Here is a 24804-nt window from a genome sequence, read left to right on the forward strand (position 1 = left end):
TGCTGACAGGAGAAGGAGCAAAGATGGGTGACGGGTGCCTTAAGACCAGTCGCTTCAGGCAGATGGGGCTCGTCAGCCGTGGTTGGCAGCTCATCTGGAAGGAAAACTCTAATCTCAAACCTCCGCTGCCTTGCGACTATACCCACTCATGGGGAAGGCTTCGGGAGTAAATCCCGAGGTAAAATTTAGAGCTGAAGTCCCTAAGGCAGTCCTACATTGAGTTTAATGCTGACTGGCAACTCCTGCAATGCCAATGGTGCCAAACTGTATCGGTCTCTGCCGTACCTTTGGATTCATCAACTGCGTGGAGAGGGGAAGCCTGCTGTATGGGCAACAGCTTGTTCTCCATATTGTACTACTCTGGTTTGTGTATCATATAGACAGTTGTAATGCAACATCTATGGTCGACCCCAGTCCAATGAGGGGCCTCAATCCATAATGAACTCCTTTATTAAATTCTTAGTCAAAGGGTTCTTTAATGTCAAGGTCCATTATTCTCACCATGAAACTCATCTTGAGTGAGTCAGTAGCGATCAATTTCTGGTTCAATCAGCGAGCGTTTCAACACTGACTGCCTGCCGGAGAAGGAGTCTGGAAGCAGCTTATCGCTGTGTGGCTCACTGTGGCGGGCAGGTAGACCTCTTTGTCTCGCGTAGTGTCCCTCTCTTTCGATGAATGTTGGTGATATCATAGGATGGTATCGTGGTTCTGCATTTACGGATTGGACTATTGCGTTTATGGACTGTGGACTTTTTTCAGACTTTTGGTGTTTATATGTTTTCTTTTTAATTGCCTGTTCCTTTTCCGTTTTGTAGTGCCTTGGGGATTTATGTTCTGTTAGTATTTAGTTAGACTTTTGTGAGGGGAAGGGGTTGTTTTTTGGGGATCAATGTTGCTGTTCTGCTTTGCACGAGGGGAGGGTGTTTTTGGGGAGGTTGGTGATCAGGATGCCGTTCTATTTTTATATGGGGGGGAGGGGGTTTGATGCTTACTCTCTGAATTACTTTCATGTTCTTTCTTTGTTTTGTGGCTATCTGTAGAATACAAATATCAGAGTTGTATATGGATACATGCTTTGATAATAAATGAACCATTGAACCTTAGGATCCTTTGTGGCTTGTAACATATTTGCAAGCATGATAAGTTTTGGATTTAGCCGACCCATTGAAATCTAACAAAAAATAATCTCACTGTTATTCTGTACCATTTTCTTTATTGGAGAAAGGTAATTGAAAATAAAGGTGAAAGAGTAAGATGATTATCTTCACCAATGTGCAGTCTGGATGTTCTTGCAATTGACCTGGGTGGTTTGTACTTTGCTTGTTTTGCTGTTCCACTAGTATTGATAGAATGACTGCTATTTTAAATATATTCAACCTGCACTTACTCAGAAATGACAAGATAGTTTTACAGATAATGCAGCTCTTTATTAATTTATTTTCCTTTACCAAGGGAAATACTTGTTCTAAGCTAGTATTATTTTGTTAAAAAATTGATAACCTTCCACAAATAATTGTTTGTCCATTTGAGGTTTTTCCATACAGAGCTTCTCTGAGGCTTTAATATACGTTCTATTTGTATTCCCAGGACTTCACTGCAGCTAGACTTCATGTGGCATTCAGAAAAAAGCATTTAATTGACGACCCCACACAGGAATTATTTGGCTTCAAACTGCACAGGAGGTGATGAGTTGCATTTAATCACATTCAAAAACTGAATGACTTGGCTATCTCCTCCACAAACAGAAAACAAAAGAATTCCCCTACTGCAAATGTGCTGAACTGGAAGCTGTTCATCACATAACCACTGCCTATTATATACTTACACAGGAGATGCCAACTCTATACGTCAAACTCCAATAGCATTAAATAGGTTGTCAAACACAATATTCAATTATAACATTTGACAGTTGCTTCCAAATGCCACATGGATGAATAAAAAGCTGTCCTTCATTGTTTGAGAATCAGAAAACTCTTCAACCGTGCTATCCAGGTTTTCAAGTGCAAACTATGATGGGAAAGAGGCTATACAAGTTTCTATACACCGAAAGATGATTTTAATTCTTTAAATGCATTAATAATCTGAAAATTAAATCATAAATTTATATCTTACTTTGACACTAACAAGCAATGTGCACACAGAAGTCTATATAGAACTTTTTGGTGTCATGCTTATATGCTGTTGGGCTGTGAAACATGCTGCATTTTTCCAAGTAGTCTGACAGTGTCTTACGTCATAAACTCCAGTGGATGCTTCAAACATCTGGTTTTGACCTGCTGAGTTCTTCCAGCACTTTTATGTGTGTTAATCTGGTTTTATGAATTTGCTGTCAAGTTTCAAGATTTTAAGAAAATCAGATATTACTGTTTGGTGTGTCCAAAATATATTTAAAACAAGAGAAGCAGAAGGATTGGAATTATAAATAGTAACGTTTTCTTTGTTTGGCTCAGAATATCCTCTTTAGTCTCAACAACTACAATTCTTCTATTTCCTTCTGTGATTTTTTTTAATTTAGCAGAACAGCACATAGTAGGCTTTTCCAGCCCTTCAAGCCCTGCGACCCCAGCAGCCTGACAAACCCAGTTAACTCAAACTTAATCGCAGGACAATTTACGATGACAAATTAACCTACCCTGGATGCTACATGATAAGTCATTGAGTATAAGGGTGGTACAGAAGTGAGCCCTACCATGTTCATACTAATCTTTCTGTGCACCTGCACTAATCCCAATTGTCTGCATTAGGGTCACATTTTTCCAGGACGTGCCTATTCACGTTCAAAGTTCAAAGTATATTCATTATCAAAGTATGTCTGTGTCACCATGTACTAACCTGAACAACACACACAAAATGCTGGAGGAACTCAGCACGTCAGGCAGCATCTACGGAAAAAAGTACAGTTGGCAATTCAAACTGAGACCCTTCAGCGGGACTGGAGGGGAAAAAAAAGATGAGGAGCAGATTTAAAAGGTGGGGGAAGGAGGGAGAAACCCAAGGTGATAGGTGAAACCAGAAGGGGGAGGGATGATAGAAAGAGCTGGGAAGTTGATTGGTGAAAGGCATACAGGGCTGGAGAAGTGGGAGTCCAATAGGAGAGAACAGAAGGCCATGGAAGAAAGGAAAGGGAGAGAAGCGCTAGAGGGAGGTGACGGGCAGGCAAGGAGATGAGGTGAGAGAGGGAAAAGGGATGGGGAATGGTGAATGGGAGCGGGGGGGGCGGGGGCATTACCAGAAGTTTGAGAAATCGATGTCCATGCCATAAGGTTGGAGGCTACCTAGATGGAATTTAAGGTGTTGTTCCTCCAACCTAATTGTGGCCTCATCACGGCAGTGGAGGAGGCCATGGATAGACATATCGGAATGGGAAGTGGAATTAAAATAGGTGGCCACTGGGAGATCCTGCTTTTCTGGTGGGAGGAGCGTAGATGCTCGTTGAAGCTTTCTCCCGATCTACGTCAAGTCTCACCGATATACAGGAGGCCACACCGGAAGCACCGGACACAGTAGATGACCTCATCAGACTCACAGATGGAGTGTCGCTTCACCTGGAAGGACTGTTTGGGGTCCTGACTGGTAGTAAGAGAGGAGGTGTAGGGGCAGACGCAGCAGACACAGAGGAATTGAGAGCAGGGGATGGTGTTTTTACAAGTAATAGGGTGGGAAGAGGTATAGTCGAGGTAGCTTTGAGAGTCAGTGTGGTTTATAATAGACATCAGTAGGTACGCTGTCTCCAGAGATAGCGACAGTGAAATTGAGGAAGGGGAGGGAGGTGTCGGAAATGGACCAGATAAAATTGAGGGCAGAGTGGAAGTTGGAGGTAAAGTTGATGAAATTCACCAGCTCAGCATGCGTGCAGGAAGCAGCACCAATGCAGTCGTCGATGTAGCGTAGGAAAAGTGGGGAAGTGACATCAGTTTAGGCTTGGAACATAGACTGTTCTACATAGCTGACAAAAAGGCAGGCATAGCTGGGACCCATGCAAATACCCATAGCTACACCTTTTGTTTGAAGGAAGTGGGAGGAACCAAAGGAGAAATTCTTGAAAGTGAGGACAAATTCCACTAGATGGAGGAGAGCAGTGGTGGAGGAGAACTGGTTGGGTCTGGTGTCCAGAAAGAAACAGAGAGCTTTGAGGCTTTCCTGGTGGGGGTTGGAGGTGTGTAGGGACTGGACAGCGAAAGTGAAGATAAGATGAGGGGGGCCAGGGAACTTGAAATCATTGAAAAGATCCAGAGCATGTGAAGTGTCATGGATGTAGGTAGGAATGACTGAACCAGAGGGCATAAAATAGAGTCGAGCAGTGCAGGTATCAGATCAGTGGGGTAAGAACAGACTGAAACAATGGGTCCACCTGGGCCAGCAGGTTTGTGGATCTTGGGTAGGAGGTAGAAATGGGAAGTGTGGAGTGCAGGAACTATGAGGTTGGTGGCAATGGGTGGGAAATCCCCAGAGATAATAAGGTCAGTTATGGTATGGGAGACAATGGCCTAGTGCTCCTTAGTGGGATCCTGTTTGAGGGGTAAGTAAGAGGAGGTGCCTGACAGTTGTTGCTGGAGCTCAGCAAGGTAGAGGTTGGTTTAGCAGAGTACGACAGCACCCCTTTTATCTGCAGGTTTGATGGTGAGGTTAGGATTGGTGCGGAGGGAGGGGAGAGCCGAGCGTTCGGAAGGAGTGAGGTTGGAATTGGAAAGAGGAGTGGAGAAGTCGAGATGGTTGGTGTCCCGTCGGCAGTTGGCCATGAAAAGATCCAGAGCAGGCAGAAGACCCAAGTAGGATGTCCAAGAAGTGGAGAAGGGTTGAAAACAGGAGAGGAGGTCATTGGTGCAGTGTGGAGAGGAGACAGAGACGGAGGTGGCGGAAGAGAAGCTCAGCGTCATGGCAGGCGCGGAACTCACTGGGGTACGGGTGTAAGGGGACAAAGGTGAGGCTCTTACTGAGGACAGAACATTCTGCCTCAGAGAGGGAAAGGTCAGAAGGAATGGTGAAGACCTGGCACGGATGACAGCTAGGATTGGAGGATGGAAGGGGGTTGGTAGCGTCTGAGGGGAAGGGAGGTTTGGGATGTTCAGGGATGGTGAGGTGAGAGGAAAATGAAGTCTCTGAGGGCCCAAGAGCAGGCGGTGGGATGTGAGAGAGTTGGGATTGCAGAATGGTGGTGGGGGAAGGGAAGGGGAGACAGGGGTTCCAGCGGCAGCGCATAAAGACCTGGCCAGGAGGTCAAGGCTGGAGTCAGAGCTGTAGGTTACGTAATCAGCATTTTGGAGATGTCCGAGGTTTTTAGAACTTGCATTGATGGCAATGGAGTTCAGGTTTTGAATCTGCCTGGACTGTTAGAGCCATTGAGGTTGGTAGCAAGGATCGCAGTCAGAAGACATTGAAGCCTGCCTGCGTTGGATTCAGCAGGTTCTTTAGTCTGTAGACGGGCGTCTTCTGATACTTGTAGGACATGAAAAAGTTAAAGAACTGGCAACTGAAAGCGTGGATCCGACGGAGGATAAAGTAGCGGACAGATCCATTACAGCTGGCGGAGAGAGAATCCCAGATTTGTGCAAGTGACCAGGATTGGGACACCAGGTCCCTCCTCATGGTGGAAAGAGGGTTTCACTTCATCCCTTCCCCTCCCAGTTTCACATCTCACCTTGTGTTTCTTTCTCCACCTCCTCCCTGCAACTTTTAAATCTACTCAACTTTTTTTCTCCAGTCCTGCTGAAGGGTCTCGGCCCAAAACATCGACCATACTTTTTTCCATAGATGCTGCCTGACCTGCTGAGTTCCTTTAACATTTTGTGCGTGTTGTTTGGATTTCCAGCATCTGCATATTTTCTCTTGCTTGTGATTTGATGCACTTACCTGAGATCTGTTTTCCTGCAGGCATTCACAGTAGAACAAAGAACTGCAATAGAATGAAGTGTTGGCCAGAGAGAACTACAATCAATGAATAGGAATGGAGGCAGCCATTTTGTGAGACTGCCCTTGCAGCTGCCATTTTGTGAACTGCTTGATGAACTCAAGAAGGGTCTCATCCGGAAACGTCACCTGTTTATTCATTTCCATAGATGCTGCCTGGTCTGCTGAGTTCCTCCAGCACTTTGTGTGTGTTGCTTGGATTTCCAGTGTCTGCAGATTTTCTCTTGTCTGTAGACTTTCTTGTGTTTTTGATGAACTCTGGGAAAACTTAGTCAGAGCAATTGAAGGCGGACACAACGAATTTTTGTTAATGATCTACTAAACCTGAGCTGATTTTCAATAAGAGGCTCTTTATTGTGTAAAATGGCAAGTTTGCAAAAGTGGAGGATTACAAATACCTGGGGATACGAATTGACAATAAACTGGACTGGTCAAAGAACACTGAGGCTGTCTACAAGAAGGGTCAGAGTCGTCTCTATTTCCTGAGGAGACTGAGGTCCTTTAACAGCTGTTGGACGATGCTGAGGGTGTTCTACGAGTCTGTGGTGGCCAGTGCTATCATGTTTGCTGTTGTGTGCTGGGGCAGCAGGCTGAGGGTATCAGACACCAACAGAATCAACAAACTCATTCGTAAGGCCAGTGATGTTGTGGGGATGGAACTGGACTCTCTGACGGTGGTGTCTGAAAAGAAGATGCTGTCCAAATTACATACCATCTTCGACAATGTCTCCCATCCACTACATAATGTACTGGTTGGGCACAGGAGTACATTCAGCAAGAGACTCATTCTACTGAGATGCAACACAGAGCGTCATAGGAAGTCATTCCTGCCTGTGGCCATCAAACTTTACAACTCCTCCCTTGGAGGGTCAGACACCCTGAGTCAATAGGCTGGTCCTGGACTTATTTCCTGGCATAATTTACATATTACTATTTAATTATTTATGGTTTTACTACGATTTAATTATTTATGGTGCAACTGTAACGAAAACTATTTCCCCCGGGATCAATAAAGTATGACTATGACTATGACTAATGTCATCTAGACCAAGTGTCTGGGTGAGGTGACCTGGTTTGACTGATTTAAACCAGTCAGAGTAAAATAGAACAAAAGAAGTCACCTAAGGCAAAGGCCACAGAACAATACTGCTTTATAGCCCTGGGCTACATCCAATGGGAATCTGACAGAGGTTAGTCAGATTACCTCAAGCCAATGAAATTGAAACACCTTAGATTGACCTGATAAAGAAAAGTATAAAATTAGATAGTTTTGGCAGCAAAAACCCTCCGGAGGCCAAGCATCACGGATATGGAGGACCCCATGTCAAACATGTGGTTAAATAAAAAGGAAACAGGAGGAACACCTGGCCAGCGTAGATTCCCAGGTGGTACCTTTTCTCTTCTTTGACTGTTCATGGAGGGTCAGGGAAACTCAGCAGGTGTGTACACAGGTATCCATTTATGAAAATTCACATACTTGTTAGTTCAGACAATAAAGGTACTTGTCACCAAATATCGATTCTCTTTCTCTGCCTAACTGATCATTATTACTAAGGGGTAATTCCTGTAATAAAAGGAATACAATAGGATCAATGAAAACTACACACAAAGGCCAATGAACAACGACTATTCAAAGAAGGCAAACTGCAAATACAAAAGAAAAACAATAACGATAGTAATAGTAAAAATAATAATTACCGGTGAAGGGTGTTTCTATCCTCCATCGGGCACGTCCCCAAGTGGTAGACTGGGGAATGCTCTCCAGATATGCAGGGCAGGTGGGAAATAAAATACCAAACGTGGACCAAAACAGAAACAAATCCAGGGGCATCTGTACCAAGATTGGGCAGTGTCTCTTCTCCATGTTAGGGGCAGCTGAAATCAGAACCTGGCTGAGGGTATAAAAACCGATAACCTTCTACTTTAGAGATGCAGTAATGCGGCTGCTGCCCGGGGATTGCCAGGGCATGCCTGGCGCTGGAGTTGGGTGTGACAACAAGCAAACCGCTAGCGGCGCACTGCTGAATAGGCCGGCAGGCACCAGCAAACCCGAAAAAGCAACAGCCAGCATTCAAATTAGATCAGCGACTTGACAGGCTGCAACTGCGGCAGGGGTTTCTCAGGGGAGTAGTCCACTTACAAATGAAACCACTCAAGCAGTTAAGAGAAGAAAGACACACATGAAGTAGTCATTAGAAGTAAACACATTCACAATGCGCGTACATGATCGAGTAACGGAACTTGAGACTGACATGACAGCATGCAGGGACAAACTTCATCAACAGTATTCCTCCATGCAAATAAGCGCACAACAAATCGCAGATCAACGTAGAGCGATAATAAAAATAACTTAATTCCTATAGATATGTTAAACCAAATAATACATGAAGTAGCGCAAGAGCTAGAAAGAAACCGACCTAAAGACTATACCAATGTCATACAAGAAAATAAAGAGGTTTTGTTTGGCTATAAATCCGCTTTCTAATTTACTGAATCTGATAAAAAAAAGGGTATCAAATCAGAGATAGCTAAAGGAATTATACCTTGACACACTTTCTATACATGGACTATTTGAAATTATACACTCCGTCAGTAAATCTAAAGCAATTAATTCAAATAGTAGAACTTTTTCCTAAAGATATAAACAAAACTTTGTACTAGATAGGTGCAGAACATTAAACATAAAGAAAGGTGCAGTAGAGCTAGTAGAATATAAAACAGAGCAGAAAGATACAATACCACCAGTGGATGAATATGAAACATATGTGTCTAGGAGATTAACAAGCACAGAAAACAGATCATAGTGTGATAAAGGGAAAACTTTTGACAGGATTTACTTTAAGGATTAAGAAAATCCGCCAGACAACACTCAATAGTAAACACTTCCACTTTACCCATATTAATGTATTCTTTTGGCATAATATCTTGGTCTGAAAATTATATGGAAAATTTACAAAGAAAAATAATAACTCAAATGATATATTTTAGAAAACATTATCTACACTCAAACGCACTTAGATTACCACTACGTAGGACAGAAGGAAGAAGAAGAATAACAGGCATAAAAAAAAGTTACATAGCAGTCAGATAAAACTTCTAAGGATATATTTTCAGCAACAAAAACAGGATTCAGCACCCCATGTGAGCATATGCAGTTCTGATAAGAACTACACACCACTAAACTTAAATGAAAGCACAACCCAGAAAAACAAAGAAGAAATGATCACGATAGAATAAAAAAGTTAACCAAGGGAAGAGCATGACCCTCTATGGAAGACATACCCACAATCTGAGCAAACTAGATGGCGACAGGAAAGTATCGGATGCCTGGCTCAGATTGGAGATTTCTTCCCAGAAACAGAGGGGTTCCTTGTGGCAATACAGGACCAAGTGGTTAACACAAAAGCTATCAAAAATACATAATAAAAGATCAACAAATTCAAGACGAAAAATGCAGAAAATGCCAAGAGGAACCAGAAACAATCTAACACATTACAGAATCCTGCAGCAGTTTAACTCAATCTGATTCCTTCACAGGAACAATGAAGTGGCAAACATCATTCACTAAAATTTTGCTTTAAAATACAAAATCATAGAAGACTCAATACTTAATTATAAGTACAATCCTAATCCAACCATAGAGTCAGAGTCCTACAAATTACATTATGACTGAACCATTATTACAGATAGGACAATCCATAGTAACCATCTGGATATAATATTACAGGATAGACAACAAAAACAACTTACTTAATAGATATCCACAAACAAAATAAAATCTGCAGATGCTGGAGATTCGAGCAACACACACAAAATGCTGGAGGGACTCAATAGGCCAGGCAGCATCTATGGGAAAAAGTACAGTTTACGTTTCGGACTGAGACCTTTCGGCAGGACTAGAGAAAAAAACAGAGGAGTAGTTTTAAAAGGTGGGGCAGGGGAGAGAGGAGCACCAGGTGATAGGTGAAACCTGGAGGGGGAGGGATGAAGTAAAGAGCTGGGAAGTTGATTGGCGAAAGCGTCAGAAGGCCATGGAAGAAAGAAAAAGGGAGGAGGAGCACAGAGGGAAGTGATGGGTGGGCAAGGAGATTAGGTGAGAGAGGGAAAAGGGGATGGGAAATGGTGAAGGGGGTGGGAATGGGGGGCAATGCCGGAAGCTTGAGTAATCAATGTTCATGCCATCAGGTTGGAGGCTATCCAAATGGAATACAAGGTGTTGTTCCTCCAACCTAAGTGTGGCTTCATCACGACAGTGGAGGAGGCCGTGGATGGACATATGGGAATGGGAAGTGGATTTAAAATGGGTGATCACTGGGAGATCCCACTTGTTCTGGTGGACAGAGTGTAGATGCTCGGTGAAGTGGTCTCCCAAACTAAGTCGTGTCTCACCGATAAACAGGATGCCACACCGGGAGCATTGAACACAGTGAATGACCCCAACAGACTCACAGGTGAAGTGTTGCCTCATCTGCCCCAACACCTCCTCTCTCACTACCATTCAGGGCCCTAAACAGTCCTTCCAGGTGAGGTGACAACGACACAGTGGAGTCACATCTGAGGCACAGGGATTTGGAAGGGGCAGTGTTAACTGGTCAACTTCCATTCAACCCGCTTCGACTGGGCCCAGGCCAGGGACAGATGCAAACTTGTCCGGGAAGAGGTGTCAAGGAAGTGTATGCCACCAAGATGGTAGGAATTGAGCAGCAGGGAGTTTGGACAAGTGAGAGGGTGCGCTCTCGTGGAAGATCTCCTGATCCAATATCTGGATGGCAGAACCCCGGCGTATCAAGTTCATGATCCAGGCTGTGCGATGCCCTGCCTAGTCCCAGCAAACCTTTTTGCTTGGGCCCTGGCAGAGAGATTCTGGAACATATTTTCAACAGCTGCCCAAAAGCCCTGGGAGAAGGCTGCTACCGCTGGCACTATGACCAGATGCTGAAGGCAGTGACAGAAACTATCTCCTTGGCCATTGACAACAGTAGGCATCTCCACCATCTCAGAATGCCCATAGTATTCGTCAAACCGGAGACCAACCACAGCCTCAGCCCAGATCACCAGCAGGCTTGATGGCCGCAGTGTTTGATCGGCAACTGAAAGTCGTTCTTGGCAAGCAGTTAGAGTTCCCTGACTTCATCGCATCATCATCGCCACGCCCTAACATGGTCATCCTGTCAGAAACCTCGAAGCAGGTGGTCATGGTAGAACTGACAGTTCCTTGGGAAGACCGGGTTGAGGAGGCGTTTGAGCATAAGAAAGCCAGTTATCAGGAGCTGGTAGAGCAGTGCCAGAGACACTGGGGAACACCAGGTGAGCCTGTGGAGGTGGGGTGTAGAGGTTTTGCTGGCTGCTGGCTGCTCACTGTGCAGAACCTACTCTCTCCTTGGTATTACAGGGACTGCTAGAAAAGAGCCATCAGGACCATCACAGAATGAACCAATGCCGCTGGGACACGAGCCAGGGCCTGATCAATCCTGCTGGGTCAGCTGGGCGAGAATGTCTGATGTTGAAAGACCTGAAACACCTGATGATGCTAAGTTACATCACTGATGATATGTCCCAGCGTATCCTAGGATGTATCTCAGTTCCAAGGTGTTAATGCAAACAAATGCTTACTCATAAAGATTGAAATATAAATAAAATCACAAAAGATATTGTTTGTCTGCCTCCTATTATTAACCACAGCAAGGCAGAAGTAAAGGGTTTCGTTCAACAAGTTCAGTTATGGTATCAGAATGCCATGGCTTGAAAGCATTATTAGAGCTGTAATGGCTAAAATACAGTATACCTGTATATCACTTTGGAAACTCAAAGTACTAATCATCCTTCTAAATACTGGATCTGCAAGTTTCCAAGAATAGTGCATGTTGAGTGGTATTTTGCAGCAACCTATTAACATCCAAGTGAATAGGGATCCTATTAATTTTCTTCAGTTACCTGTGCTCCAGGATGTAGCAGACAATGATCAGCTATGCATATTTCTTAATCCCTGGCTGAAGAATGCAAACATGCTCCATTCTTACACGTACTGGCATTGAGCCATGTCTAAGAACACTCTGGTAAGTTCCACACCTTAGTTAATCTTTGAATTTTAGAGTTCTGAGCTGAAGTCTTGTGCCTGAGGCTACTGAGCTAAGTGTTTGCTCTGCACATGTAGGGGCTTGGTGCTATATTTGGTTGAACTTTTGTTTCTGACAAAAGTTCCCAGAAGGTTCTACCTTCAAGTTCCACTTCACAGACCTAACTGCAAAAAAACTAGCTTGATACTTTGGGATGTTAAGAAAGTACCACATTGCCAGAGGTGCCAAGAATAGGATATATGATTCAGATAAGTAGTCTCAGATGCCTCATTTGCTACTATTTTGTAGAGCAGGAAAGGTGCCCGAGGCTATAATTATGCTTCAATCATCAACAATAGACAGATCATCCTGTCATTATGAAATTGGAGCAACACACACAAAATGTTGGACAAACTTAGCAGGCTAGGTAGCAGCTCTGGAAAAGAGGAAGCAGTCGATGTTTCAGGCCAAGACCCTTCAGCAGGACTGGAGAAAAATGGATGAGGAGTAGATTTGAAAAGGTGATGGAGGGGAGAAACACAAGGTGGTAGGTGAAACCAGGAGGTGGAGGGATGAAGTAAAGTGATGGGGTTGATTGATGAAAGAGATACAGGGCTGGAGAAGGGGGAGTCCGATAGGACTGGAGAAAAAAGAAGACAAGTCAGTGTAAGAAAGTGGTGGGAGAGGAGGAAGAAGTACAAGGTAGTAGGTGATAGGTGAGAGGGGAGGAAGAAGTACAAGGTAGTAGGCGATAGGTGAAACGGGAGAGTAAAGAGCTGGGAAGTTGATTGGTGACATAGATAAAGGGCTGGAGAAGGGGGAATCTGATAGGAGAGGACAGAAGGCCATGGAAGAAGGTAAAGTGAGAGGAGCACCAGAGGGAGGTGATGGGCAGGTGAGGAGATAACATCAGAGAGGGAAATGGGAATTGGGAATGGTGAAGGGGGTTGGGGGGGGCTATTACTGGAAGTTTGAGAAACTGATGTTTATGCCATCTGGTTGGAGGCTACCCAGATGGAATGAATATTGGCTGTTGCTCATCCAACCTGAATGTGGCCTCATTGCTGCTGTAGAGGATGCCATGGACTGACCTGTCTTAATGGGAATTGGAAGTATAATTAAAATAGGTGGCCACCAGGAGATCCCGTTTTTTTCTGGCAGAAGGAGTGTAGATGATCAGTGAAGTGACCTCCCAATCTATGTCGGGTCTCACTGATAGACAGGAGGGCACACTGGGAGCACCAGTTACGGGAGATGACCCCAACAGACTCACAGGTAAAGAGATGCCTCATCTGGAAGGACTGTTTGGGGCCCTAAATGGTAGTGAGGGAGGAGGTGTGGCACTTGTTCCGCTTGTAAAGGTAAGTGCCAGGAGGGACATCAGTGGGGAGGGATGAATGGACAAGGGAGTCTCATAGGGAGCAATCCATGCAGAAATTGGAAAGTGGAGGGAAGAGGGAAAGATGTGCTTAGAGGTGAGATCCTGTTGGAAATGGCAAGCAGAGCAAATGCCACACCTGCCCATTCCAACATGTCAGACCATAGCCTCACCTACAGCTGCAATGAGGCCACACTCAGGTTGGAGGATCAATACCTTACATTCTGTCTGGCTAGCCTCCAACCTGATGGTATGAACATCGATTTCTCAAACTTCTGGTAAAAGCCCCCCCCCCTCACCATTCCCCATTTCCATTTTCCTCTCTCACCTTATCTCCTTACCTCACTCTGGTGCTCCTCCCCCTTCCATGGCTTTCTGTCCTCTCCTATCAGATTCCCCCTTCCCCTTCTCCAGCCCTTCATCTGCCACCAATTGACTTCATAGCTCTTTCCTTCACCTGCCCTTTCTCCAGGTTTCACCTACCACCTTGTACTTCTTCCTCCTCTCCCCCCACCTTCTTACTCTGACTTCTCATCTTTTCTTTTCCCAGTCCTGATAAAGGGTCTCGGCCTGAAACTTCGACTGTTTACTCTTTTCCATAGATGCTACCTGGCCTGCTGAGTTCCTCCAGCATTTTGGGTGTGTGTGTTGCTTGGACTTCCAACACCTGCAGATTTTCTCTTGTTTGTGATGACCAAACTGGAGCCTGTGGGAACTTGCTTTTCAAATGTAGAACAATATATGCTGGAGCAACTCGGCACACCAGGGGAAGGGAATAAGCAGTCAATGTTTCGGTCTGAGACCTTTCATCAGGACTGAAAAGTAAGGGGGAAGATGCCAGAATAAGAAGAGAAGGAGTGCAAGCTAAAGGTAACAGGTGAAGTTAGGTGAAGGGAGATGATGTAAGAAATTGGGTGGAGGTAGGCGGAAGAGGCAAAGTACTGAAGAAAAAGTAATCTAATCAGGGAGGACGATGTACCACGGAAGAAAGGGGAGGAGTTGGGCAGGTGAAGAGGAAGTTGAGAGAGTAATCAGAATGGGGATGGATAAGAGAAGGGGGTGGGGAATAATTACTGGAAATAAATCAGTGTTTATGCCATTATGTTGAAGGCTACTCTGATGGAATATGAGGTATCGATCCTCCAACCTGAGAGTGGCCTCATCATGCCAGTAGTGGAGGCCATGGACTGACATGTCAGAATTGGAATAACAACTGGAATTAAATCCAGTGGTCATTGGAAGATCCTGCCTTTTGTGGTGGTCCGAACGAAGGTACTCAATGAAATGGTCCCCCATTCTGCTCCGGGGTCTCACTGCTGTATAGGAGGCCACATTGGGAACACCAGATTGAATAGATGACCCCGACAGACTCAGAGGTGAAGTGTCACCTCACCTGGAAGGACTGTTTGGGGCCCTGAATTTTGAGAAGGGAGAAAGAGTAGCAACTTGTCATGCTTGCAAGGACAAGTGCCAGGAGCTTGAGAACAGAAAGTAGGGGGGTGGGGGGGGGTGTAAGAAAGATGTCTTTACTGCAGGGGTTCCAAAACTCTTTAATGCAATGGCCAATACCATTAAGCAAGGACCCCAGGGACTCAGGTTAGGAATGCCTGCTTTAGTTATCCGTTATGACAGTGGGAGGATGTTGTGAAGACGGAAGTACAGGATATGGAGGAGCTGTGGGAGATGGCAGTATTGATGGCGGTTTTTGAGTGCTGAGCTGATACTGCATGAATACAGAATCTGGAGTCATCTGAAGAAAAGCTTGAATATGTACAAAATTAGGTTAGACATAGAGCAGGGATCTGAGGGCCACTGAATCCAAAGTGAGGTCTGACAGCAATGACTAGGGTTTTCTGAGCCACGCCCAGATTTGTTAACACCAATACGCAATGGAGACAAAAGAAATCTCAGAGCTAGGACTAGGGGTTTCTGAGCCACAAGCCCAGGTTTACAAACTAGTATATGATAATGGGATCTCTCGTCGAAACATCCTCTGCCTATTCCTTCCGTAGATTCTGCCTGACCCGTTGAGTTCCTCCAGCGCTCTGTGGTACTGGAGTTCGCAGGTCACTGACCGTGAGAATAGTGCATGGGTCTGCGCTGAGGCACGCAGACCTGCTGCCCGCGGAGAGCAGCATGAACTTCAGCTTTGAGGGCACTGAGCCAGAACCCGGAGGCTCGTGGTGTCCGGGGGCAGCGATGAGACTGGGTCGGTGGCCGTAGGCTGTGACCACTGAGCAACACACACACAATGTTGGAAGAACTCAGCAGGCCGGGCAGCATCTATGGAAAAGAGTAAAGAGTCGGCGTTTCGGGCCGAAACCCTTCATCGGAACCCGTCTCGACCCGAGACGTCAACTGTTTTCTCTTTTCCATAGACGCTGCCTGGCCCGCTGGGTTCCTCCAGCACTGTGTGCGTTGCTTGGATTTCCAGCGTCTGCAGATTTTCACTACTGAGCCTGGAGGGGTCAGGGGGCCGGGCCGGACGCACCGATCCCAGAGCCTGGATCACAGGCCGCGAGCTGGACAAGACCCTCCGACCCCCGGTCACTAAGCAGCAAAGCGATGTAGCTATTGGTTAGTGGCGACAGGAAGTGGGCTTTGGTTGGCTGTTGCCCCTCGTTACCGGCGCAACCTGTAGACTCACCGGAAATTTGCGACGGCGGCGGCAGCGGCAGCCGGGCTGGGGGCCGGAGTCAGAGTCGGCGGCGGCGGCGGCATGGACAGTGAGTAGGCGGCGTCGGGTCTGCTCCCTGGTGTGTTGGTGTCAAAAGAAACCAGTCCCGCTTCTGGGCATAGCCGCACTCCCTCTTGCGGTGGCAACCCTGTTCCTGGCCCCTGGAACATCCTCCCAAAGCATCGGGCTTTTCCCTGGAGTCCGGAATGTCTTCACCCCCATTCCCATTCCGCTCACCGGTTGCAAGCACCCACCCATTTTAGTCCGCGCGTACAGGCTCCAGACTAAAGCTTGTAGCTGAAGAGATGTACACAATTCAGACAGCAGCTGATCTCTTGTTGGTTGAAACCTGTTGCTAGGGCTGTGGTGATGGAACTTCACTCTGTCAGCAGTGCTTGTTGTACGTACTGTTCATTTTCTCTTTAGGTGTGGCTTTTCCCTGGGGTTCTGTTCGTATAGTGTGCATTTTAAGGGTTTCCTCAAAGAGTGTCCATATTGGGTATGTTAGAGAAAATAACAATTTTAGCGTTGATGTTAATGACACATTGCTACTAACTCGCCACTTAGCAGTAGCCTTTTCCCTTTAACTTTGTCAAAAGTTGATCATTTTAATTTTCTTTTCTATTGCTTTACTGCAGTTGAGTAGAAGTTATTTTTTTCTCCTAACTTTAAGATTCAATATTTGATGCAAGCCTTTAATACTTTTGGTATTCAGATCTGCAGTTTCATCAATTTGTCTTATTTAACTTAAATACAGTTGCTTTCTTGTGAAGCAATATCTGTAAAATTGCAAACTTGTCAAATTTATTAAATCTTTTAAATCACATTTTTGATCAGATAGCAACCCTGACCTGATCAAATTAGAGGTATAATTAGAAGAGGACAAGCCAAGTTTACCTTAATTCAATACTGACTGCGCACGATATCATTGAATGGATTCATGCCACCTCTTAGGCCAATGTAGTATTCCTGTTCAGAATTGAATATCACATTTCAAAGTTGGTTTGGACAAATCTTAATTGAGCTAAATTATAACATCTTTTCCTTTCTATTACAGTTTTCAGGAGATAAAATGTGTGGCTGGACTTGTTAATTGCCTTTGTAACTGAGCTGCTAGGTCTTAATGATTTGTGTACTTGCATTCTGAAGGGTCTGCTCTTTACAGGTCCTGGCTTTCCCTTTTTTTATGAAGTACAGTACTCTGCTTTATCTCTCTTAGCTGACAAGTGGATAACTTTGCACTTTCCCTCTAACTCCAGCAGCCTTAATTTTCTGTAGACCATAAGGTATAGGAGCAGAATTAGCCATTTGGCCCAATGAGTCTGCTCTGCCACTCCATCATGGTTGAATTATTATCCCCCTCAATCCCATCTCCTTCCTTCTCCCCATAACCTTTGACACCCTGTCTAATCAATAACCTGTCATCCTCTGCTTTAACTATACTCAGTGAATTGGCTTCCACAGCAGTCTGTGGCAATGGATTCCACAGATTTACTACTGGCTAAAGAAAATCCTCCTCATCTTTGTTCTGGATAGATGCCTTTCTGTTCTGAGGCTCTGCCCTCTGATCCTAGACTCGCCCACATGGGAAACATCCTCTCCACATCCACTCAATGTAGGCCCTTCAATATTCGATCAGTTTCAATGAAATCCACCCCCCCACCTCATTTTTCTAAACTCCAGTAAGTACAGGCCCAGAGCCATCAAACACTCATCGCACGTTAACACTTTCATTCCTAGAATCATTCTTCTGAACCTCTTCTGGACCGTCTTCGATGCCAGCACATTTTTTCTTAGATAAGGTGCCCAAAACTGTCCACAATACTCCAAGTGAGGTCTGATCAATGCCTGATAAAGCCTCAGGATTACATCCTTCCTTTGTATTCTAGGCCTCTTAAAATGAATGCTAACATTGCATCTGCCTCCCTTACCAATGACTCAATCTGCAAGTTGACCTTTAGGAAATCCTACGCAAGGATTCCCAAGTCCCTTTGTCTTATGTTTTGTGACTCAATATACATCGTAAATCTCAGGTCATTAAAACCTTTCTCTTCATCACTGTTATGTTTTGTAACTCCAAAACATTAAACTAATTGAAAGTAAAGTCATGGAGTTTTTTTTTTACAGATTTTTAGACATTTTTAATGTATAAATTTACAAATAACTGCAATGCATTTACAGTTAGAACAAAGAATATACAACAAAGAGTCAAATAATATATTTTCAATATTACTCAAATATTACTGAAATATTAAACACTTTGCAACTTTGATTTTTGAAGTTTTGAAAATAGTCTGCCCCTTTATTCCTTCTACTACAGTGCATGATCATACACTCCCCTACACAATATACCACCAGCCACTTCTTTGCACTTTCTCCCAATCTGTCTAAGTCCTTCCGCAGACTTCATGATTCCTCAGCACTATCTGCCCCTCCACCTATCTTTATATCATCCGCAAACTTGGCCACAAAGCCATCAATTCTGTCATTCAAATCATTGACATATATTGTGAAAAGAAGCATCCCAACACCAACCCACTGTGGAACACCACTGATCACTGGCAGCCAACCAGAAAAGGCTCCCTTTTTTCCCACTCTTTGCCTCCTGCCAATCAGCTGATCTGTTCAAGTTGTAATTATCATTCAACCATCCATGAATATTCCTAAATACAGCCAAATGAAACAGCATTACTGCGAGGCCAAGATGTGAAACACAGTAGCAACAGTCATACACAGCACAAGGCACATATAACACATGTAAGACAGCAGTAAAATGTAGTCACACGAAAATCAGTCCAACTCCCCAAATCCATGAATGTTACAGCAGTCTGCAGTCTAACACAATACAGCTGGACTCTCTGACAGTGGTGTCTGAAAAGAGGATGCCATCTAAGTTGCATGCCATCTTGGACAATGTCTCCCATCCACGACGTAATGTACTGGCTGGGCACAGAAGTACATTCAGCCAGAGACTCATTCCACCGAGATGCAACACAGAGCGTCACAGGAAGTCATTCCTGCCTGTGGCCATCAAACTTTACAACTCCTCCCTTGGAGGGTCAGACACCCTGAGCCAATGGGCTGGTCCTGGACTTATTTCCTGGCATAATTTACATATTACTATTTAATTATTTATGGTTTTATTACTATTTAATTATTTATGGTGCAACTGTAACGAAAATCAATTTCCCCCGGGATCAATAAAGTATGACTATGACTATGTCTTCTGCAGAGCGAACTCTGGAGGACAGCACTGACGCCTCTGGCACCAGCTCCAACACCTCTCTCCTGGACGCTGCAAATCGGCGTCACAGCAGTTTGATGCCTCGTCCTCGCTACCCCTGAGGCCATGCAGCTCTCCCTTCGTCCGCAACCACTGGTCCCCGGTGAACCAGATTCGCGGCATTCCATCTTGTGATCTCAAGCAAAGTGACTAAGACAATTACTTGCTGTTAGCCCGCACATCACCTTCGCGTGCCACCTTTGTAGAAGGCAGCAGCCCCATCTGCACCAAGTCTAGCGCCTTCAGTTTCTCTACCAATGAGCAGACTCACTGACGGGGTAGAATTGCGGTACCTTAAGTTCTTAATGTCCAGCAGGGTCTTGCGATCATAAAAATACATTTAAATAAGGTACTATCACCTTTGGTTGGCCTCATAATACCTGAAGCATCTGAGCTTGCCACCATTTTCTAGCATGGATAGGACCATCTTCTATCCAAGCAAGTATTTTTCCTGTAATACCATGAACTCTTATCTTGTTAAGCAGCCTCATGTGCAGCTCCCTGTCAAAGGCCTTCTGAAAATCCAAGTAAATATGATTCGTTGACTCTCCTTTGTCTATCCTGCTTGTTATTTCTCAGAATTCCAACAGATTTGTCAGGTAGATATCCCCCTAAGGAAGCCATGCTGACTTTGGCTGATTTTATCATGTGTCTCCAACAACCCTGAAACATCACCCTTAATAATGTACTCTATCATCTTCCCAATCACCGAAGTCAGTCTAATTGGCCTTTAATTTACTTTCTTCTGCCTCCCTTCCTTCTTAAAGAGTGGAGTGACATTTGCAATTTTCCAGTCCTCCAGAAACATTCTAGAAACTAGCAATTCTTGAAAATTCATTGCTAATGCCTCCACAATCTCTTCAGTTACCTCTTTCAGAACCCTGAGGTATAGTCTATCTGGGCTAGGTGACTTATCTACCTTCAAACCTTTCAGCTTGCCAAATAGAAACTATACTCCTGCCCCTGACACTCTTGAAGTTCTGGAATACCGCTAATGTCTTCCACATGCAGACTGATGCAAAATAGTTATTCAGTTCATCTGCCATTTCCTTGTCCCCCATTACTACCTCTCCAATGTCATATTCCAGCGGTCCAATACACACTTTCATCTCTCCTGGAGAAAACCTTTAGTATCCTCTTTTATTTCATTGGCTAGCTTGTCTTCATATTTCATTTTTTCTCTCCTTATGGCTTTTTAGTTGCTTTCTGTTCATTTTTACAAGTTTCCCAATCCTCTGACTTCCCCCTAATTTTTATTATATTGTATGTCCTCTTTATCTTTTATGCTAACTTTGACTTCCCTTGTCAGGCATTGTTATGTTATCATCCCTTTAGAATACTTATTCATCTTTGCGATGTCTATCTGTGCCTTCTGAATTGCCCCCAGCAACTCCAGCCATCAACGTTCTGCCATCATCCTTGCTATTGTCTGCTTCCAATCAACTTTGACCAGCTTTTCAGCTTCTCTCTCATGACTCTGTAGTTTCCTTTACTCCATGGTAATAGTGATATATGTGACTTTTATCCTCTCCCTCTTAAACTGCATGGTGAATTGTATCATATTATAACCACTCTGTCCCAAGGGTTCCTTTACCTTAAGCTCCCTAGTCAAATCTGGTTCATTACACAACACTCAGTCCAGAATAGCTGTTCCACTGGTTGGCATAACCACAAGCTGCTCCAGAAAGCCATCTCATAGGCATTCTGCAAATTCCCTCTCTTGGGATCCAGCATCAGCTTCATTTTCCAATCTACCTGCATCTTGAAATTACCCTTAACTTATAGTAACGTTGCCCTTTTTACATGTTTTTTCTATATCCTCTTGTAATTTGTAACACACATGTCTACTTTTTGGAGGCGTGTCCATAACTCCCATCAGGGTCTATTTACCTTTGCAGTTTCTTAATTCTACCCACATTCTACATCTTTCGAGCCTAAGTCATCTTTTTCTAAGGATTTGATTTAATTTTGTTTTACCAACAGAGCCACCTCACCCCCTCTCTGCTTTACCTGCTTGTCTATTTGATACAATGTGTATCCTTGGATGTTAAGCTCCCAACTATGATCTTCTTTCAAGTACAACACAGTGGTGCCCACAATGTCGTAGCTGCCAGTCACTAACTATGTAACAAGATCATCTACCATATTCCATATACTGTGTGCATTCAAATATAACACCATCAGTTCTGTATTCATCACTCTTTTTAATTTTGGCCCCCTGTTACACTTTAACTTGTCCCATTAGCTACAGTTTTGCCCTATCATCAGCTTGTTTTCCTCACAGTCTCAGTACACACTGCATCTTCCTGTATATCAACTGCCCCACCATCAGCCCTATCACTCCAATTCCCATAACCCCTGCCAAATTAGTTTAAATGCTCCCCAACCAGCTCTAGCAAATCTGGCCGCTAGGATATTGGTCTCCCTTCGGTTCAGGCGCGACCTGTCCTTTTTGTACAGGTCATACCTTCCCCAGAAGAGCTCCCAGTGATCCAGAGATTTGAAACCCCTCCACCAGCACCAATTCCTCAGCCATGCATTCATCTGACAATTTATCCTTACTTTCACTGGCATGTGGCACAGTTAGCAATCCAGAGATTACAACCAGGACGTTCTACTTTTCAGCTTTTTACTTGGCTCACTATGTTTTCTCTTCTGGCTGCTCACCTTCCCCTTTAGAATACTGTAGATCTGATCAGAGACATCCCTGACCTTGGCACCTGGGAGGCGAAATAACATCTGGCAAAATTTCACACCCACTGAATCTCCTGTCTGCTCCTCTAACTATAGAGCTTATGAACTTTAGACACTTAATGTTCAGTTATTAGTATGCAAATATATCTATGTGCAATTTAGTAGTCGTTCATGCAAAATCATTGTTGAAGTTTAGACTCCAGAGCATTTTCCTGAGAAACCTAACATCTTACATCTTTCCCACCTGGTCATCTGCTCTGTTGCCTTGCAGGAAGTATCCATACTGCCAAGATTTGTGCAAATTCAGTGCATTTTCATTTTCTTGCTATGTGCAGTTATATCAAAAAGACTTTTGTAAATGTATATTCAAAAAATTATTTAGACACCTTAGGCTCTGTGGAATAGTATTACCAGCAGCGCAATTGCAGGAAAGTATTGTACTTTTTATCTGTTGTATTCTGGTTAATATTGGGAAATCGTGGTCACAGTAAAATTGAAGTTGTACTCATTATGTGATTTTTGTCATTCTGCTGAGATTCAATTACAGAATCAAAATTGAAATCTTCTGTGAGCCACTACTGAGTGAACATTATCATTTTTTTTTAGTATAAAAGTTATTCCCTGACGTTCTTCTTAAGTGTGGTGATTTGGTACAGATTTATTACAACTGCAGATGAGTTTATCCACAAGTAAATTTTTAATCAGTATCTATTTCAAAGGTTCAATGGTTCATTTTATTATCAAAATATATATGCAGAATACAATTCTGAAATCTGTCTTCTCCAGATAGCTATAGAATACAGAAAACCACAGAAGTAGTTGAAAGAAAGACATCAATCCCCCTGCACAAAAAAGAAACAAAAACTTGCAAACCCCCAAACACCCTCAACCCCTCCATCGCACAAAAACTAACAGATCTCCCAAATGCCCAGCCTGCCATTTGGCAACAAGAAAGAGTGAGTGAGAACAATAAAAAACATTGAACTGAAAGAGGCTAATATGAACTACAGTCCATATTCATAAACCTCAGAATTTTGAACACATCTTCAAGATGTCTTATCCGTTTGTATTAAAAAGCCGAATAATTAAATGGCTGTGCATATTCGATAATTGAGGAACAAATGAGACTTGGGCTCATTAGTGAACAAATAATTGAGTGACATCTGTTATTTCCTATTTACTAACAATTCCTCATGTCTTTTTCTCCCTGTCACTGATTGTCATAAACAAAAGCTGCCATGAAATATACATTCTAATCCAAATTAATAAATTGAAATTTACCATTTTGCATACAAAAATAAACTAATCTATCTGCTGAATTTACTTAGTGCCCCTTTTGATGGGGAAGTTTCAAGATAATGTTTTAAAAAAATAAACTTTTGAGGCAATATATGCTGCAAATTTGAGAAATAAGACATTTAACTTCTTACTGTAGCACCCATTCAGCCAGTGTTGAAGTCCCCTCATCTTGGACACAAAGCCATGTTTTACTCAACTGTTGCTTGGCCCTTAATCTGTAATCACGCACTGGCGATTTGCATCTTTCTGCCATAACTTCATTCTCACTGAATTGGTGATTGCATTTAACTTGGCTGCATACAATATTTTGGGCAGAATGGTACATTCATTTTTCTGGCCCTCTGCCTGGAACAATCTACAGACTGAATGCAAAGAGTGGCTTTGACTGGAAAGTTCACTCAGATATGTATGGGTCAAATGATTTTCTTATAGTGGTAGGCGATTCTACAAATTCTACTTCCCATCTTAGTTTCCAAAAAAATGTTAATGTCTCCACTGACATTATTCACTCCCTGTCAGCATCCAGCAGCAAAATTGCCTTTCCCTCACTGTCAGTAAAACAAAAGAAGGGGTGTGGTTTTTGTTTACATCAGTGATGCTTAGGTCAAGAGGCTTGAGAGTTTCAAGTTCATAGGAGTGAACATCACCAATAGCCTGCCCTGGTCTGACCATGTAGAAGTCATGGCCAAGAAAGTGCACCAGTACCACTACTTCCTCGGGAGGCTAAAGAAATTTGGCACGTCCCCATTAATCCGAACCAATTTTGATCGATGCATATCAAAAACATCCTATCTGCAGGCGTCATGGCTTGGCATGGCAACTGCTGTGTTTGAGAGAACAAAACACTGCAGCGAGCTGCAGACATACCCCAGTACCTCATAAGAAGCGACCTCCCCTCCGTGGACTCTTGTCTATGTCCTCATTGCCTTGATAAACCAGCCAACAGGATCAACGACTCCTCATAGCCCGAACATTCTCTCTCGCTTTACTCCCCTCCCCCACCCCTCATTGGACAGAAGATCTAAAAGCCTGAAACAATGAGACAGGAGACTCCCGAGTTCAAGAGTAGGAAAGCCCAGGACAAGCGCAACTTCTTTTATGAAGCCATTGAACAGTCCCCTTATATGATAAGACATGCTCGACCTCACATTTACCTCGTCATGGCTTTCATCGTATTGTTTGCTTACACTACACTTACTTGTAACTAACTCTTTATTTTGCATTTTCTTACTGCTTTTCTCTTGCACTGATGGCATCTAAAACAAGGTTTTTCACTGTACCTTGATGTATGTGACAATAAGGAGCCAATTATCTTAACAAAGCCCATATATCTGCTCTTGGTGTGATTGCTACTATCTGCATCTTTTTCTCTAGAAGCCCAAACAAGTTGTCACCATCAATTTTTCACCCTGTTTTCTATTCACCTTACGACAATCAGTCATTCTGTTTTCTTCATTGAAAACTGAAGTTGCTAGAAATTTGAATTGAAAAAATCCGCTGGAGATACTCA

General features: G+C 43.7%; 1 protein-coding gene across 6 annotated transcripts in view; it reads left to right on the forward strand.

The window, feature by feature from the left end:
* The first annotated feature begins 15693 nt into the window (after window positions 1–15693).
* katnip (katanin interacting protein) overlaps window positions 15694–24804 on the forward strand; it is a 144590-nt gene continuing 135479 nt past the window's right edge. For 2 of the 6 annotated variants that reach the window (XM_072268548.1, XM_072268544.1), the window contains exons 1-2: window positions 15694–16067; window positions 19251–19650. Coding sequence is in view for 3 of the 6 variants with exons in the window: in XM_072268542.1 (XP_072124643.1) it covers window positions 16388–16418 (31 nt within the window). In the remaining 3 variants the exon portion in view is untranslated. Of the gene's footprint in view, window positions 16068–16330; window positions 16419–19250; window positions 19651–24804 lie in introns of those variants that run through there. The other 4 variants (XM_072268542.1, XM_072268546.1, XM_072268545.1 and 1 more) reach the window with 3 other exon arrangements.

Source organism: Mobula birostris, chromosome 9 (assembly GCF_030028105.1).
Source record: "Mobula birostris isolate sMobBir1 chromosome 9, sMobBir1.hap1, whole genome shotgun sequence".
Classification (NCBI taxonomy): Eukaryota; Metazoa; Chordata; class Chondrichthyes; order Myliobatiformes; family Myliobatidae; genus Mobula; species Mobula birostris.